General features: G+C 27.6%; 3 protein-coding genes across 3 annotated transcripts; all 3 read right to left on the reverse strand.

The window, feature by feature from the left end:
- Positions 1–542: 542 nt before the first annotated feature.
- OCT59_003626 (uncharacterized protein) lies at positions 543–1,327 on the reverse strand (the record flags this gene model as incomplete). The annotated part of the gene is made up of 2 exons (XM_066147765.1): positions 543–745; positions 1,174–1,327. The coding sequence occupies 2 exons, from the start codon at positions 1,325–1,327 to the stop codon at positions 543–545; spliced, it is 357 nt and encodes a 118-aa protein (XP_065996438.1).
- A 3,936-nt stretch (positions 1,328–5,263) lies between these two features.
- On the reverse strand, positions 5,264–7,252 carry OCT59_003627 (uncharacterized protein; the record flags this gene model as incomplete). The annotated part of the gene is made up of 6 exons (XM_066147766.1): positions 5,264–5,313; positions 5,384–5,449; positions 5,594–6,746; positions 6,817–6,906; positions 7,065–7,118; positions 7,193–7,252. The coding sequence occupies 6 exons, from the start codon at positions 7,250–7,252 to the stop codon at positions 5,264–5,266; spliced, it is 1,473 nt and encodes a 490-aa protein (XP_065996439.1).
- A 1,663-nt stretch (positions 7,253–8,915) lies between these two features.
- Positions 8,916–10,769, reverse strand: OCT59_003628 (uncharacterized protein; the record flags this gene model as incomplete). Its single annotated transcript, XM_066147767.1, has 6 exons — positions 8,916–8,948; positions 9,023–9,058; positions 9,278–9,292; positions 9,754–10,122; positions 10,205–10,304; positions 10,468–10,769. The coding sequence occupies 6 exons, from the start codon at positions 10,767–10,769 to the stop codon at positions 8,916–8,918; spliced, it is 855 nt and encodes a 284-aa protein (XP_065996440.1).
- Positions 10,770–20,792: the final 10,023 nt, after the last annotated feature.

Below are 20,792 nucleotides of genomic sequence, written 5' to 3' on the forward strand. Positions count from 1 at the left end.
AAATTAGCAGATCTCCGCATTTTTTTTGTGAATTTATGCGGAAGTCTGCGATTTTGCAGATTTCTGCTTTTTATTTTTTACAAAATTATGCAATAATCTGCAATTTTGCAAGTTTCCGATTTTTTATGTATGCATTTCTGCGGTAATCTGCGATTTTGCAGATTTCCACTTTTATTTTTTACAAAATTATGCAATAATCTGCAATTTTGCAAGTTTCCAATTTTTTATGTATATATTTCTGCGGTAATCTGCGATTTTGCAGATTTCCGCTTTTATAACCACTATATTACTAACTGAAGAAAACTCTGTACTAATACTAACTGACGGAAATCATGAGATAAATTGCTATTTTTACAGTTTGTTTAATTGCTTTAATTTACTAGCAACCCGTAAGATATCATACTATTAAAGACTCCCTCTTTTTGTCGATCTGAAAGGCTTTTCATAAAACTAGCGAAAAAAGCTAAAGTGGCATTTTAGATATACTGTATGGATGACGAAACATCATTTTTCTTTATTTAATACAATTTTATTTTAAAGATTTAGAACATATATTTATTTAACAGAAAGCAATTTTCTTTGTTAAACTTTGGAATTATATGAACCTCCTGATTGATAGATTCAACTGGAATAATGTTATATTCTTCAATATAGTATAATTGGGAGTAACCATAGACTATAGGCTCTATTGGATGAATGTCAAACCAACGAACAAGAGCAAGTTCGTATGGCTCTTTATATGATCCTTGAAAGAATTTTAAAAATAGCAATACCTTGAAAAGAAATAATTTGTAAAGAACTACGAAGTAAAATCGTACTTACAAATTTTTAAAGTTCACTTACTTTCACTAGTCGAAATAAGGCAAATCGGCTAAAAATCGGATATCCAATTTTAGGTCAAATTACGGCTGAAATATGTCTGATTTTTACAAAAAAAATATATTCCGATTGTTATCCGATTGACTGCCAATCAGATGTACTTCAGAACTTAAATCGGACATAAATTAGAACTAAATCATACTAAATTCGGAAAATTATTATATATAGAAAATTCGATTTAAATTTATTAACGTTATATATTAATTATCAGAAATATTTACGAATAATACATGAAAAAAAAAATTTTAAAATAAATGTAATCGATAGTCCCGCTTCATTCGGCTAAATCATCACCGGCTGCACTTTTTTGACTATCGATTAACACCTCTTCCGTTTCTTCACCATAGTCTTCATCTTCGTCGAAACCACTTCTACTATCGATTTCCGTATCATATATAAAATCCTCTTGCTCGACATATGACCATTGTGGAGCATCTTCAGGGTGCATTCGGTCGAAGTGTTGAACTTCATCATCATACTGGCGAGGTCGTTATAATTTTGCCGTTTGAATATCTGCTGAATGTGAGTCGATGACGTTTCGAAGTAAATTTTTTAGCTAAAAAAGACAATATAAATAAAATAAATACAAAATAAAGAAAGGAACGAGTGATATATCGAAGTATAAATATCGAAGTATAAATATCGAAGTATAAATATCGAAGTATAATAAATATCGAAGTATAAACCTCTTGTGATCGCCAAGAATAATCATAGACGCATACAATCATCTTATCTGGATTCTCTTCATCTGACTCACTGCACTGGTCAAAATTAATGCTATCGGGTACATATTGGGTACCTGATATGTGTACAATATATGTGATATATATGTATGATATTTAACAATACTACACATATCGGGTACCCGATAAGTGTAGTAGAAATGTAGAAAATCGGTGACATATATTGCAAACATCATATATACATCTTACATATATCGGGTAGTTAAATATTGGTCACATATTATAGACTTATTGGGTACCCAATATATTATGATATATATCATATATATATTATACAGATATCATACAGATATCAGACAGATAGATATAGAATCACTGGTCAAAATTGTGATAAACTTGGGTACATATCAGATACCTGATATGTGTATAATAAATGTGATATATGTGTATGATATTTAACAATACTACACATATCAGGTACCTGATATATGTAGTAGAAATATAGAAAATCGGTGACATATATTATAAACATCATATACATATCGGGTAGTCAATTGTCAGGTACCCGGTATATTATAGTAAAATATCGGATAGATATTATACACTTGTACAATATTTATTTTATGCAATAATATAAATACTAATAAATCCATAATTTAAATTCAATTATAATATTAATTTATTTAATAGTACTAAAAGTTTTATTATTTTTAATTAATAATAAAAAATTATAAAAAAATAAAATTACAAAAAAGTATATAAAAATTATTCTAACCATATAAACAATTAGAATTATGTATATCTGTTATCTACAAATAATGTGTTCGGTTATTTGCTGCTTATTTTTATCTTTTTAATATTTAAAAGAAATAGAAATAGTAAAGTATATTAGTAATAATAAAGATATTAGTATAAATATTGTTAAACGAATTTGTAAAAGAAAAGGAATGATATTAGAAATGTTAATAAAAAAAAGAAACATAAAAAATGGTTAGTAATAGAAAATGTTAGTATATTTAGTAGTAAAATATATTAGTAAAAACAAACATTAGTAGGTTAAAAAAAAAGAAAAGAAGTATTAAAAATATTAATAATTTAAATAAAAATTAGTAAAAAATATACCTTTATATTTATTTCACCTTTTTTTGAAATTTGCTATTAAATATATTAATTTATTTTTTTAATAAAATAAAAAAATAAATATTTAAATTACCTTGATATGCGTTATTCCCATATTCTTCTAAAAATACATGATTAGATTTTCTTTTTCTTGAAATTACTATATATAAACCAAATTAAACTTTGATTAAATTTTTCTAAAAGAATGTTTAGATTACCTTGACATCTTTTGATTTAGATTTTTTTTTTCTTGAATTCGCAGATATAGAATTACCATCTTTATGTATAGTATCAAAAAATGTCCGCTCTTGATGTGGAAGATACTTAGGAACCACCTCGTCTCCCAATTAATGAGACCCTAAGTCAGAGGAGGCTAGCCTATCAGGTACAAGTACCCTACAACTTTATCCCTAAGTAGTCAAAAATCTTGGGTGGTTCCAGACCACAGCGTACTACATGATTAGTCTTTGGACATGTTGGGATTTGATAAGTGAAAGAAAAAATAACTCCAGCGCCATCATTTTGTAAAGAATAATAAAATAATATTTTTAAGTTAGTTCTTTCTTTAAATTTTTGAAAAAATTTTGTTTCTTAAAATCATAATATTGTAAAAAAATGCTGGTTGCTACAACTGACGGACAACGACAAATTGTCAGGCTACCCCCGGACAAAGTAATTGGAAGGCAGAAAATGTCATAAAATATCCAGCCCTATTTCATAACATTTTCCTCCAGGCTAAAGCAAATATTACAAAAGAAATTGTAAATATATTTAACAAGCAATAGATACATGGCCGTTGAAAAATATATTTACACTTCATATTGTAATACCACAGTCTAACAAAGAAAGACAAGAAATTGCAAATATATTTAACAAGCAATAGATACATGGCCATTGAAAAATATATTCACACTTATACCACAAAGAAAGACTCAAACCACAACATATTGTAAAGAAAAATATGAAAAATACGTGTATATCCTATTTTCATACCTTGCTTAATAGTGCTACTATTATTTAAAAGCAGCTTTTCTCTTTTTTGTATGTGGGTAGATTTGTACATTTTTTCTTTTCTTTTATTCTCTTCTTTCGTATGTGAGTGGTAGGTACATTTCGTGAATAGATATGTCTTACTATGTTGAATATATAAACTAAAGTGGTAAAGTATTGTTAATATTGTAAAAGATAATTAAAGTATACTTGAATAAAAGAGAAAAGAAGTGATAAACAAAAATACTGTAAAGAAAAGTATAGTATTTTTAATAAGAAAGAAAAGTGTATTTTTGAAAATAAACAAAAAAAATCACGCATTAGTAAACACAAATTTTATCTATTTTTAGATATCATATGCATATAATCAAAATGATCTTAATTGGTTTATATTATTACATTATGCATAAAGATCAATGTGATTTTATTGGTTAATTTTAACCTTACAATAAAACTAAAAAATATTTAACTGATCATTACACATACAGTACACATATTTTTATTTATCAATTTATTTGAAACATGTTAATAATATCTAAATAAAAAATATAGAGTTAATATTTTTGTTATAGCAATAATTGTAATTATATATTTTTGCTATTCATCGATTGTAAAACAAAGCAATTATATTTAAGAGGTATTTTTCTTTAAAAAAAATGTAATATTTTAAGTCATATTCCTTAATTATATTGCAATTATACTTATATTAATATATCAGTATATGAATATCAGTATATTAAATATCGCTATGTCAACTAAAGACAATACGAATTTCATGTGTAGTTAATTTTATAAGTTTGTTATCAATCATTTGTCTAATTGTTCGATACTATTCTAAAATGGCATAAATTAAGATCGAATTAAGTTTCAGTATAATGATATATTTGACCAGTTATATCAGATGAAAGAATTCATATGTGCTGCATGTGATGGGATGTACATGTTGACTAACTAGACTAACTAATTTTAGTTTCAGGTTTAAACTATTAAGAAATGTTTCAACTATGTTTCACGCTTTTTATCGTTTGTATAATTTATTGTAAAATACATATTCAATCCAGAATTAATCTATAAATTAAATTTTCTATTTAACAATTAAAATAATGCAAAAGTAATAATAAAAAAAGCAATGAAGTGAAATTTCAATTCTTTATCTAAAATATGAATAAATTTAATTATTTGCCAATCAACCCTTCTATAATTCTTTAATATTCTTTAATAAGTACAGCTAAATTAAATGAATCATAATTTTAATAATAAAAATTTAAAATAAAAAAAAAATAAATAAATAAAAATTAAATTAAAAAAGTTTATAAAATAATAAAATATAATGATTAAGTCGCATGGGAGGAAATAATCGTCCCCAAGAACATAAAATGATTACTCCTATTACTTTAGACTTAATCAAAAATTCTTTTTAGACTGTTCTTTTATTTTGTGACTAAGTAAATTACTTTATCAAATTTCAATTCAGGAGTCAAAGTACCTACCATGAATAACTTGAAAAATAATTCAGAAATTTACCCTATCAAACATAAACAGCAAAACAATCTTCAAAGAAAATTTCGTATTTCTAATTTTATTTATGATTTCTATTCCAAAAGATCTTCATGTCTTAAACCTCTTCGTCCTTTTATCAAATCTAAAATAATTTACAAATTAGATATTTATTTATTTAAAAAAAAAAACAAACAATAAAAATATATATTTACCATCTTTGTATCTTCTTTTATCTGTTGAATTTTCTGATGATTCCTCCTCAATTTGAAATTGTTGTGCTTTTTTAAGTAAAATTCATTTTGGATTATGACCTTGAGAATTATAAAGATCTTGTATTTTAATGATTGTATCATTATCATTATTTTTATGAAAATCCTCAAATTTTTTAGATAAAAAATTCGCATGCACAAAATAAACTATACTGAATCTTATCCCTCTAATAATCGGAAGGTTGCCATGTAATAGCAAATAAGAAGGAAATGCAACAATTTGTCCTGGTTTTAATTTTACCAGGATTTGAAGTTGAGGAAAACATAATTCGCCTCCCTCAAAATCTCCCAAAGCTACCAAAAAACAAAGTCCATTTGGATCATCATTACTATCCCAATGGTAATTACTGATTACGTTAAAATTAATAGCTATTGTGGGAAAAATTCCAAAAGTTCTCGGTACAAATGGTCCCATTGTTAACTTGCTTAGTTTTGTATAATAATGTTCATAATATTTGTTAACAAATCTGTTTACACTATTTGATATTGGTTGTAGTGCAAAAAGTAGATCGTTAACACAATTCTGATGATCAATATTATGAGAGCTGGCAGTATCAGAAGTAGTATATGGAAGATTACCATAACTAATGAAAGCTCTAAATCGTTCAGCAAGATTTTTCCAAAAACTTCTACTTCGATGGATTGGATTGTCCAACATATGAAAATAATAACTATTTATGGCTTTGGTTGCTTCAATGACAGCATTAAAATCATCAAGTCCATCCAGATGAACCAAAGTTTTACCACAACCATCAACAATACATTCAGAATTTGTTACATAACGAAAGTTCTTAATATTATTATCTTGTGCTGATACAATCATTTTTTTTTTATTTATAGTTGATTTTTTTTTCTCAATTTCTAAAATTTCTTTGGATATTTCCAAAACTTTAGAATTTCGAATTTCAGCAGCATGTGAAAGTCTCTTCCATTGTGATTTAAGATGTTGATGTACATCACTTTTACTAATTGGCTTTTTTAATTCCAACCATTGACCAAATTTAATCCACATATTATTATTATTGTTCATTAATTGATCATTAGTTGATTCAGTAATACTTTTAGCAAGATTATAAAATTCTAAGGGAATTTCAGGAATTTCATTATTATTTTTAGATTGTCTTAATTCCCTTATTAAGCATTCAATTAATAAATCCATTACTGAAATATCTTTCATAATTGAAATTGTTGTTACATTAGAAGATATTCGGCAAAAAGCGCAAAGCGGAACACTTGACCATTCATTTTTCATATATCGAACTATATCTGAGGTACTTAAATCTCTGGAACCTCCTTGAGTTCGATGCTTAAATTATACAATATAGATTATTTTATTTATATTTTATATTTTATGACATATCAAAGATAATATATACCTGTAAAGGATTAAATACTATGTTTGTTTTTACTTCAACAGGCGAGGAGGAACTAACAGATGAGGAACTAACATCATCTTGAGTTTGTTGCTTAATTATAAATTAAAAAAAAAAAAATTGTCTCATTAAATTACTTATTTATATAAGTATTAGATCTAGTAGTATATAAATGGATCATCATCCTGATTCATTTATATATTAAACTAGATCAGTAAATCATCCAGTTTATAAATGATAATATCATATACCTTTATAAGATCAAAAGCTATTGTTTGAGAAGAAGAATTCGTATCTTGAACTTGCTGTTTAATTATAAAATTCTGATATTAGATTATAGTGGAATTGTTTATATTTTTAGAAGTAAAATGAAAAGTACCATAGATGTCTTTTGTAATCGTTTCTTTGCATTGTATTTGGTATGTCTTGAACGTTTCATCTTTTTCTTAAAAGAAGCTAAGTAAGTCTAAAGTAAAGGATAAACCCAAGGAACAAAATCAAGATAACAAACCCAAAAAATAAAATCAAAAGACAAACTAAAGAATAAAATCAAGGTAAAATAAAATAAAGTTAATAAGGAACAGAACAAAGAAGTTAAAATAAATGAAAATAATAAATTTACATGTTTTAAAATCAACTGGAAGACTGAAATATCATAAAAAAAAGAAACATTAAAAGAATAAAATGCAAGAAATAGAAGGATTTGGAGCGAAAAAAACTTACTGTGTGAACGTTCTTAATAAAAATAAATAAATATCGCCACTGGTCTAATAATGAGGTACTAGTCATACTCAATATGTCACTGATTTGCAATATTGATATCTAGGCTTGGCGCAGATCGGTTACATAAGAACACAGTATGAGATTATTCTAACCATATATCCTAATTTACATATTTATAAGTATACTTCTCATTTTCAAATGCCGTAATATTACAGCACAATGTCGAATTGCAACGTAATTCATTTATACTGACATAATTAGTCACAGGAAAAATGTTCATCAAATGTACATCGGCCACTTGATGTACATCATAAAGAAATGCTGACCTGCAATGTACTACCGATGTCACAATATTTGATGTTCATCGCCAATTCAAAATGTTCATTACCCATACATTACGATGTACATTATTTTAAAGATAATAAACATCATATCAATATTTTACTATTATTTATATATGTTAATATAACGATGCTGAATAACAAATTATTTTATTAAATTACACTATATTAAACAATCTATATACATTAAATTACACTATAACAATCTATATACTAAAGTCTATTAAATTAACTCAATACTCTGGGACAAAGAAAATTTTCGAAGTTATTCTTCGAAACTTACCAATCTTCATGTTCAGGAAATACAACCTATGATAAAAAGATAAAAGTATTAATAAAAAAAAATTAATTTAATTAAAAAGTTTCGAAGTGAAACTTCAAAACTTACCAATCCGTTAAGATTCGTATATACTTACGAATCTTGGTTCCTTCTTTCAGTTCTTTGGAAACCCACCCAAATCTATGAAAAAAGAAAAGGAACGGTTAGTAACCGTTCATAATATTAAAAAAAAGAAAAAAAAAACTAAGATTCGGAATACTTACGAATCTTGGTTCCATTCGTCAGATGTTTACCCGAACTTATAAAAGAAAGAAAGGAACGGTTAGTAAACCGTTCCATAAAATAAAAAAATAAATAAATAAACCAAGATAAGAATCTTGGTTCTAACAAAATCACCTTCCTCCATCTCCCTTTCTACGCGTCCTACAAAAAAAAATAATTAAAGAAACGTTAGTTCGTTTCTCATATTTAAAATAAAAAAATTCCCTTTTTCCTGTTCTTACTACCTTAAAGTAGTCCGTCGTAGTATTCAAGCTGGCGCCCTTCTAGTACGCGTCCTACAAAAAAAAAATAATGAAAAGAAACGTTAGTTCGTTTCTTAAGTTTAAAATAACAAAAAAACCCCCTTTTCCCATTTCTCACTACCTTAAAGTCCAGTTTCGTTTCAAGCTGGATCAAGATATATCAGGTTCATCCTCGTCATCATATGCTTCTGTGCCTTACTGGAGTCACCATTACCAAACACTTCACCGATCCCATCATGAGTTATAACGTCTAATTATAAGTACAACCTACAATAAAAAAAAATTAATTTTAAAAAAAATTTTTTAAAAAAAAAGTTTCGAAGAGAAACTTCGAAACTTACTTGAAAAGCTGATCCAAAAAATCTTAAAGACAATTCCTACAAAATAGACAAAAGAAGAAACGGTTAGTTTCTTCAAAACAAAATAAAAAAAATTTCAAGAAATGTTTCGAAAGTAAACTAAACTTTCAAAACTTACCGATTATATCATCCAGAGTTCGGAAAGTTCAATACCTGCAAAAAAAAAGAAAAAAAATCAAAATAAAATCAAAATAATAAAAAATCAAAAATAAATAAATTTAAATTTTCAAAACTTACCAATTCATTGCCGACCTACAAAAGAAGGCCCCAACGTCGAAAAATCCAACTGAAGTCCAAGAAGTTAATATCCGAAGTCCAAAGCCGAAGGACTGATATCTACAAAAAATAAGAGAAAAATTTTAAAAAAAACTTTTTTTAAAAAAAAATATACTTTACGAAGTCAGGTTCAAGTAAAGATATTTTTTTTTATTAGACTTTTTTTATCGAATTGAAAAAAAAAGATCGATCGGTAAACTGATTACGTGATACAATTTTTTTTTTCTTTCTTTTTTTAAAAATCACATCTATTATAGCACAATTTTTTTTTAAAAACGTTATTACGATGTAAGAATATATTACGATGTAGAGGGAGGTGCAACACCTAAATAATTATATTCTCCAACATTTTCTGGTACATAATCTTTATCAATATGTGGTGTTATAGGATTTGTGATTAATGTAAACTTGTGCGTTTTCTAGTGATATTCATTCACAAAAGATCCTTCGACAAAACATTCTTCACATAGAACAACTTCAAGACTTTCATCACATTCATTAAAAAGATATCGTGTTCCAATTATTGGATCCATATGACATCCATCACAACAAAAACCATAATGCACTGGTCCCGTAATAAAATTACACATCTGTTGTATATCATTATCCTGTGGGCGACCCACTGACATCATTACATTCTTGATACTACTTTCATCATCAACATCGGGCATATAAACTGTTGGTGGTGGTCGAGCTTCCAAATACGATAATCCAGATATCCTCAAATGTCGAGGTTTTTTTTCGGAAGGTAATATCGATTTTGGTCCCAGTTTTTTTATTCTTTGGTTGTGAATTTTTTGTTGTTGCTGCCGCAAACCTGCTAGCCACCTGCTTCGGTGTTCTTGTTCCTAAAGCTTCAGAAATTTTCTAAATCACAAGTAATTCTACCAGTCGACGTTGTTCTTCATCCGTCCAAGGTATATTATAATTTCCCGTTTTTGGCGAACCTTCTGATAATTTGAGATCACTAGATTTCTTTTTATTATTTCTTCAATTTGATGATGTTAAAGTAGGTGAATAACTCTGCTTGCAATAGTAATAGGAGTATTAAACATTGATCTATTTGAAACTGCACTCACCGATTCATTTCTTATCTCCCCTCTTTTTTAACTGATGTGCTATATAATGACTGTTTTTCTTTTTTATTTGACCCAATGCTCTGTAGAAGTGTGTTATCATCAAAAACTAGGTTAGTTTTCCTTTTAGTACGAGTTGACAAAACCGTATTTGGGGGAACTTTAACTTGAGCTTTTTTATGAACAAATTCAGCAGGGTCAGGTGATTTTTCATCATCACTTGTCGATGACTTGGAAACTTCTCGCCCTGGACGTGGCGGTGGCTTATACTGTGAAGGCCGGGTATGATATTTCCAATCGACTTGTGGAACACCAAATATATACTGGCGTTCGGAAATTTTTTCATGGGTCCCATCGCGCAATTTTTCAATAAACATTTCCGGATCTGATAGAGCACGTTATTTTATATCTTTTATTTTTTGATATCTTCTTTTGTTTGTTCAAGTTGAAATTTAAGTACATTTACGGCTCTTAAAACCATTTCATAATCTTCATTCCCATTTAATAAAGTTTCTTCTGTAGAAATTTCTATTCAGTACAACGTTACTGTATGTGTAATGGCTTTAGTATGGAAGGAGGTAATGGTATTACCAAACTAAATAAAGATTTATTTTATAGATTTTGTATATTCTCTTAAAAAAACGATTAAAATAATAAATAAAAAATTTTTTTTTTTTTAATAAATCTATTTTTTTCAGTTTTTTTTTTAAACCGAAATTTAAAAAAAAAATTTTTTATTCTGGTATAAAAAACAGCTACTGATTTCTTCCTATTTGGTATTGGTTTTGTACTTTGTAAAAATGTATTACAGTATACGAATAAAGTTAATTACTATGGAGTAGTGTCTAAATGATCATCAAAATACTTACCCAGTATATTCTTTTTTGGTTAGATTTTACTAGACAAATTAACTTCAAAAAATTTATATTCTTCTATTTATTATAGATTTAGATTATAAAATTATGATTTTTTTTGATTTATAAATTTATTCTTAATCCTCGATTCGATTATAGATTATAGAGTAGAGCTTATTCTCTTTTTTATCGAATTTGCACCTTATCAGTTATAAATAATTTTTATCCAAAAAAAAATAATAATAGATATTGATAAACATTACATCATGAGAAACAATTACCTCATTTTTACTCTTAAAATGTATTAATAAAAGGTATACATTTAGTTTAGTATATACTAAAATTTTTTATTTTTTTTAGATTTTGTTACAGAATACTTAGTTAATCTTTTTTTTGGATTAGGCTCTAAGTATTTTTATATAATTATGTAATTTTTACTAATAAATAATTAATAAAAATGCGTTACTATTTAAAAATAAAAAAAAAAAGAAATTTGTAGCCGTAATTATTATGGCATATTACGTCAGGTATAATACCTTTTTCCTATTCTGTAATCTGTGAGATGTTTTACAAATACCTTTTATGAATTTTATTAAAGGATTCTATATTATTTTTATTTTTATATGTTCCCATAAAGTTCTCGAGTTAAGATCTTCAAAACACTTGCAACGTATATTCTTTTTTAGTTGGATCTGCCTGGCCAAAATAGGAAAAAATATGGTAATCGATTCAGATCCAGATTCAGATTCCTATTCCTTTTCGATTTCTATTTGGATTGAATCTTAAATTATATCGCCCCACCCTTCCTCATGGGAAGATGGGTCTTATAAATAAAAAAAAAATTTTTTTTTTTAAAAAATTCATTTTTATTTGTTTGTTATACAAGTAAAAAAAAATTTGGATTATCATTTTCGATTATTTAAACTGGTTATAAATTGCAAAAAGAAAAAAAATTTTCTTTCTTGCAATCAACTCCTTGTAAATTATAAGGGCCTGAACCATTTTAAGAAAGAATTAAATTCCCCATTTTTCATACTCCTTTTTCATTAAAAAAAATAAACGTCTCTGTAAATTATTAGAAAAAATATTTTTTTTTGTTTATAAAGATGTAAGATTTAACATGTATTTTTTTTAAGATGATGATTTGGTAATTTCATATTTCTCTATAAGGAAATATGAGATATAGGGATTTTGTAAAAAAACTTATGAAAAATGTGTGAGATTTCTTTTTCACTGTCATCTCCTTGTGATTATAGCAAAGCCACTTTTTTTTCATGAGAAAAAATTTGTATTGCTTCGCATTCCTCCTTTTTTTTCTTTCAAAATAAACAAATCGTAATATTTAGAATTTGGAAGCTTTAAAAAATAAAGCTATAAAACTCACAACATTAGATTATTCATTTTTTATTACATTCCACTAAAACTAAAAACAAAAACTCAATTATCTGTTACATCCATGAGTCTACCGAACATTTAACGCAAAAATACATCATAAAGGAAGTTATGGTTGTAATAAGATTAAATGATGCTGACCTGACGGGTGGTATACTTTAAAGTAACTCAAATTGAAGATTTTAAAGAAGGATATGTGGTGTTCTTAAGAACGAAATTCGTCACCAATGAAAAAGATATGATGAATAGTATATCAAATCGGGATAGAAGATGAATTAAAAAAGGGATTACAACTAAGAAGTCAGGACGAGCTGATAAATGAAAATGGGATTTCAAACCACGGGTGGACTAATTTGAATAACCGCGTATCTGAAACGTTGAAAGACGAATAATATTTTGATGCGACGAATAGTTGGTAATGGTGAGAAAATAGAATTGGCAGGTATTGTAGGTAAAGAGAAAGATGATGTGTAGTTTGTATCAATGTATATAGGAAACGTATTGCGAAAACTCAAGCCACTAGATATCGATAATTCTCAGCACTAATAAAGTCATTGTTTAAAAAAATATAGATACTTCTTTATTCGACCACCTATATTGATATATCAGTATATTGAATATCAGTATATTAAATATCGGTAATATCGGTATATCAATCATTTGTCTAATTGTTTGATACTATTCTAAAACGGCGTAAATTAAGATCGAATTAAGATCGAATTAAGTTCCATTTACGGTGTAGATTAATATCAAATTAAAAGATCTAATTATCTAATTATGTATAACTCAACATATATACTTATCCACTATAAGAAAAGTAATATCAGTAATTTCAGTATAATGATATATTTGACATACCTGTTATAGTGCTGCATGTGAGGGATGTACATGTTGACTAATAAGACTAACTATTTTTAGTTTCAAGTTTAACTATTAAGGAATTTTTCAGTCAATTATGTTTCATCACGTTTTATTGTTTGTATAATTGTAAAAAACATTCAATCCGGAATTAATATTTATAAATTAAATTTTCTATTTAATGGCATTATTAATATATAATTTTGTTTACCAACTCGAATATTTCTAATTTTTGTGGCTCTACACAATATTCTATGAACCGCTATTAGTGAATCACAACCTTCCTCATAGTATTCACCCTTCCATAATTCAGTGTTTGATAATTCTGGTTCTATAAACCTATGTTTAAACCGAATATCAGAGGAAGGTGCATTCTTATACCATTTGACATATGCCAAAAGATGAGTTCTTGACCCTTCAGGTAACCTAAGTGTATGTTCAAAGTAATATTGAACCTCTCCTGGATATATGTCAATTGTTTCATCACTAAATGCTTTCCATTTCGCAAGAATAGTTGAATTTGTTTCATGACGACCTGCAATTACAGATCCAAATATTTCTGAGCCAATTTGTAATCTTGCATGCTGGTTAATTTGTAAGTCCATAAATCCTAATATTTCATCATGATCTTTCTCATACAACATTTCATACCATTCACATAGAAACATTCGCAATTCTGAAGGAATAACAACTCTTAAATATGATGGTTTAAGCAGTTGACCTGGTATTGCTTCAGTACCATATATTTTAGATGTGCTATGTCTCATGGATAGGAAATATTGTAACTCTTCTCTTTCTGCTGTAAGTGCCAAACTACCTACATCTTTTTTTTACAAGAAAGCAAAGAGATTCATCTAAAAGGCCGGATGTCCATTTACATGTTAGATGATAATTAACTAAAGTATTTTTAAGGACAATTTTCATCAATTCAGGTTCTATCTTTCGGTTACTATTGGGATATGATCCTAAAGATAATAGATTATATTTTTTAAAAAAAAAAGATATCAGAAGACAACAAAATCATCAAGTATCCTACCTATATATCCGTTAAGTCTCTCAAATGGAAAAAGCCAAAAACTATATATAGGACCATAATCACGACAGCAATCAGGAATGTGAAGCGAAAGATGTATATTACTTGTTATGAATTCTGGTCCATATGTGTTTTCTATAAGGTAAGCCATATCTTTTAATCTCTCGCTTCTTTTAAATCATCTTCAGTAATAATTCTTGTTACCAAAAGATTACATGCTCGAACAAAATATCCTAAAATCTTTCTGTCATTATCATCCAACATATTCCACAAGATAGCTGTAGAATAAATCATAATAAAGGTTTTCCATTGATCAGCAGTTAAGTTTGAAAATCCATCACTTCCAATCGCAATTTTTGGAGGAATACGACCAATATCAGAAGGTAATTTAACATGATCCATTCTATTTTGTGCCACTCGAAGTTGTTCCATACTTAATTTTCCCTGGCTCACAAAAATAGATTTAATTATCCATTTTGCTACACCAAGAAAAAAGCAATGCATTGGATCTACTACAGCAAAACGTATGGGATCCATATATGGAAGACGAAGCAATTCAGACCAGCGTATACCATATTCTTTAAAATGATTTTCCCTAGAATTTTTTGAGTTGCATTGCAACCATTCATATGCATGTTTTCTATGTGATTCTGCGTTACTCAACTCATAGGTATGAACTCCTCCATAGTGATTTTTTCTATACTCTTCACTATAAACACTACGTTTCTCACACCTATGGCATTTCATTAATGCAGATCCATGTCCAAACAACTTTCGTGTGGCTGGTATATCTGATGATCCAACAATTAATGCAACTTTAATGTCTAGACCATCAGGATAATGGTAAGTTTTTGGAACTCTCCAGCCCCTCCAGAGCTCTAAAAGCTCGTCTACAATAGGGGCTAAATAATGATTAATACGATCTAATCCCACTTCTTTTGGACCTGGCAAAAAACCCAAATATATAATATTTTCAGGTTTATTCCTTTCTGATCTTGGTAAGTTACAAATAGATGCATATATAGCACCTGTACTGTGTTGTGTATATGTAAATGGCTGAAACCAGTCAAGGTTAACAAGAAGACCTAAATTGGTTGTGGCAGTTTCTGATGTAAAAAATGGACTACCATCAAAAGAAAAGGTTTTCCACACATTACCATCATAAATATCTGAATAGATATTAACTCTTTCTCTTTGAACTCCTGATAATTTTAGCATATCTTCAAAACCAGGTCGTTGGTATAACATACTTACATCAGGAAATTTTATAGTGCGAAAAATTGCGTAAGTTTACGATTTTGTAAGTTTACGAAAGTTTATGGCATAATATTTCGAAAAATTTCAAAATATTACGTAAGTTTACAATTTCGTAAGATTTATGTGATATTACGGTTAAAATATTACGTAAGTTTTCAATATCGTAAGATTTACGCAATATTACGGTCAAAATATTCTGCAAATTTACGAAACTGTAAACCTGCGTAATATTAGAGGTTGAAATATTTCGAAAATTTACGAAACTGTAAACCTGTGTAATATTACGGTTGAAATATTTCGAAAATTTCGAAACTAATAAACCTGCGTAATATTACGGTTGAAATATTTCGAAAATTTACGAAACTGTAAACCTGCGTAATATTACGGTTAAAATATTTCGAAAATTTACGAAACTGTAAACCTGCGTAATATTACGGTTGAAATATTTCGAAAATTTACGAAACTGTAAACCTGCGTAATATTACGGTTAAAATATTTCGAAAATTTACGAAACTGTAAACCTGCGTAATATTACGGTCAAAATATTCTGCAAATTTACGAAACTGTAAACCTGCGTAATATTACGGTTGAAATATTTCGAAAATTTACGAAACTGTAAACCTGCGTAATATTACGGTTGAAATATTTCGAAAATTTACGAGATTGTAAACTGCATATGCAGTAGAACGTATACAAGGGGCATGTGATACTATTGAATAATCAAAAATAATATAAACACCTTTTCTTTTATATAAACACCTTTTTTTTTAAGTTTGGGAAAGCAAATTTATTTTTATTTACGAATTTTTTATTATTTACAATTTTTATGTTAAAAATTAAAGTAAATTCTAATTTTTATTATAACTTAATAAAAAAAATACACATTTGATACTTGTTCGCTACTATTTTATAAAATAGTACCCAGGCTGTACGGCGTGGACGTCAGTATCAGTCACAGCCCAAAAAAACGTGAGTCTCCAGCCGATATTTGGTACGGACTGGGCCTAGCTACTCACTTAATAAATAATAAAAAAATAAAAATAATTATCTTCTTCTACGATACGTAGGTAAGTTTCTCCTTGCCCTACGATCGTCACGCGTGACTAAAATTGATCAAATTTATCAAATTTAAAACATGAACGTAAATATTAATTATAAATTTTATTATAGTATAATTACCCGGCCTCTCCCAAAATCTCGTTCTAAATTCGCGATAATATCTTGCGCCGGTACGCGTCCACAGCCGCCGCCCAGGGTTACCATTACGATAAAGGACATAGTTCTAAATATCAAAATCAGTTTGAATATTCGGTAAATACATTTAATTTATATGAATGTAATGTTATTTATTTACTTACATGGTAATCCCTGACGAGGTTCCTCCACTTTTGGCTGCACTGTTGCCCGGAAACCCTCGTTCGAAATATTCTATTTATTCTGATTCAATTAAATGGATTGGTTAATTTGAATTTAAATTCTTTCTTAAAGAAATTATAGATATTAGTCATATGAACCTATTGGCAACAGAGTCCCAAAAATCTTGGCGGCTTCTACCATTAATATTATGGTAGGCACGGTTTCTGTCGCGGCGTATGTCGACAAGTTCGTCCATCATAGCCCAGTTCCAATGGACGTTATAGGAACGACGACGTGTTTGGCGAGGCATTATTAGATTTGATTTGATTTTTATAATTTGATTTTGGGATGAGTAAAAATTTGAAAGAAAGTCGTAAAATGTCACTTTAAATAAAATTTGAACAATACCTCTTTGGTTTGATTTTATTTCTCGTTTCAATTAAAATTTAATTTATTAGACTTTTCATCATTAAACATATTAATTAAATCTCATGCGGATATGGATTATCTAAATATAAATATCATGATTCTAAATATAAATATAAATCACTTAATTTATTTTAATTTTTTTTAAAAAAAAAATCTTAGTTTGATTTCAATTAAAAATAATTAAAAATCATGTACATGATTTCAATTAAAAATAATTAAAAATCATGTACATGTTTTGGTTATTTAAATATAAATATCAATATATTATATTTAAAAATAAACCAATTTATTATTAGCACATTCTATTGAATTTTAAAAAAATCAATTTTTTTTTAAAAAAAAAATCATCAATATATCATATTTAAAAATAAAACAATTATATTCTGATTAAATATTTTGCGTACATTTCTTAAAAAAATCATAAAAAAAAATCTTGTACGTCGTACATGCAATTACTAAATATCATCCCCTTGTGATAAATAAAAAATTACGCAACACAAATTCAACACAAACTCAACACAAATTTAACAAATTTAACGAAATTTGGCCAAAATTAATAATTTTTTACCAGAATTATCAACACAAATTGAACACAAATTGAACACAAATTTCAGTCACGATTTATTTATGTCACACCCGTGTTGTTAATAATTAAATAAATAAATCTGCATTTTATTTATGATATGGGAAACGTGACCATAAATTCTTTAAGGATATAATTTTAAATCAAAACTCCTATATCAAGTGACTAAAAAATATATTTATTTACGAAATATTCATTTTGTTTATCAAATCGGGGTACTATGTGAACGACACCATGTATAGACTCTATAGCTACAAAGTTATATAATTCTATCAATTTTAAGTGAGGACATCCATATAAATATGGGTTCCTTTTAGATTTAAAATCGTACCATTGAATTAATGCGAGATTTAGCGGTGGGTCTGTTAATACTTCTGCTAACAATAAGGCCTATAAATAATAAATATTTATTAATACTTTATAATAAATTATTACATAAATTGGAAAAATACCTGTCCATAACAAAGTCCTTTGTCTGATATATAATCATTTGATTCTTCAGAATCCATTGAAATAGCTATGTCGCTAAACCATACTTTATTATGATACCTGTTTGTGGCACGCATTATGGCACCATTTTCCAGTGTTACCGATCCGTATATGTTTATTCGGGTTTCACCAATAATTGTGAACCCATCAAGTAAATCTAGATATGAATCCGACAACTTATAAATCTAGCAAAACCGGTCTGCATTTTATTGTCTACGGAATCTTTTTTTCATTAAAAAATGTATTTGCATCTTGTAAAGAGAAATCAAAGAGTCTTGCAGAAAATTTACAAGTGCGAGGTGTTTTTGCCGGATTCACTGAATGTTGAGACATTCTAATAGATATTGCTTGACGTTTTATCTATTAATTTAATTTCCATCTTAAGTTATATAATAAATATATACAATAAATAAATTTCCAAATACTTACAGTTCGTAAAAGCTGAGGTTCGACATCTTTTTTATTGCTAATTCGGTAGGGTATTTTAACGAAATATTTGTGGAGACTTTCGTAAGTTTCTGTGGTATAGCCATTTATTGCGCCATAAGATCGTATTGAGTCAATAATGTGATAAACCCATGAATGCAATTTAGGCAACTTCAAATTGGAAGGAGAAACAAATTTAAAAGCCTTGACAAACATCCGCGCCCATCTATGTATTGCATCCTAAAATTTAAATGTTAATTTAATTTATTTAATTTAAATTTTCGATTTTACTAAAATTTTAATACATACATTAAATTTCTCCAAGTCATTTTCACTAAATTCTTCATATCTACTTAAAATATACATTTCATTCCAATATTCGTACAATTTCACAAGATCATCATTATTTACAAAATTATCTACTTCGTTATTATTTTCATCATATAAATTATCAATAACAAATATCATGACTTTCATCAAACTTCGATATTCATTAGCAGTTAATCTTGCAATTGACTGCAGTCCATTGGAAAAAATTTTAATGGCGGGAAAACGTGGAATTGCTGCTAGACGGCGATCTACTTCTTCAACTAATTTATTACCATTAACATGTTGCAATTTTAAGATATCGCACGTGAAGATAATTTGATAACGAAATAAACCCAAATCTAAATGATGCATTCTGTCGGGAACAGTAGCCAAGTAGATATTTATATTCCTTGATAATATAAATATTTATAATTAATATATATATATGTTATTATAATTATTTCTACTTTTGCATACTTACGGCAAATCCCAAAAAAAATTAGGTACAGATTCTATGCAAACAGATTTTTGTGTATCATTTTCAAAATATTTACGCATTTCATCATGAGTTCTTAGTATTACATCATTAACCGATAAGTTTATATTTGCAAGATTGTACTTTTAATTAAACAGGAGTGACATGGAAGGCTTGAATTGGAGGATTTATAAACTAAACAAAAACTTGCGGCTTCTGGCCAATCTGCAATAATAGTTGAAACTCTAGGATAAAACCAGGTATTTTCATTATTTATAAAAAGGTCTATACCATCTTTTAATAAAATAATTGGTTCTAGTAAATGACGTAAAGATTTATGAAAGGTATCACGAACCAGATCTTTATTTGCAGCTTCTAAAATTGGTAAATATCCCAAAAGTTGCTTTGCATCCTGTTTATTACGACGCCATATTGGAATATTGCCTAATGAAATATATATTGGATGCAATTGACTTTTTCCTAATGTATCTGTAGTTGTTGCATCTGAATATAAAATAATTGATAATAATTTGGAACCAGTAGGTAAGGATTCTTGCGTAGTTTTCCACCATTTTCCAGTGTTTTGTTCACTGTAAATACTTTCTCTATTATACTATAAAATAATATAAATAAATTAAAATAAATATTATTTAAATTATTGAATTAACTAATATTTACTATTTACCTCATAGTTTTCGTAAGATAGCGCAAAATTTTGTGTTATGTCAGGGAACAGTTAAGATATTTTTGATGCACTGTATTAAGTTTTGATAATAAAGAAAATAATCTTTATCCTTATGTTTTGTTATAAGAACTTTACTAAATTCTAAATTAGAAAACTTCATATTATTCATAAATGCTCGTCCCTGTTCAATATTTTTTGGTAATGGTGATTCTGTAAGATTTGAATGTTTATTAAAAAAACGTATTATTTCATTA

The sequence above is a fragment of the Rhizophagus irregularis genome, chromosome 12 (genome assembly GCF_026210795.1).
Source record: "Rhizophagus irregularis chromosome 12, complete sequence".
In the NCBI taxonomy this organism is placed as follows: Eukaryota; Fungi; Glomeromycota; class Glomeromycetes; order Glomerales; family Glomeraceae; genus Rhizophagus; species Rhizophagus irregularis.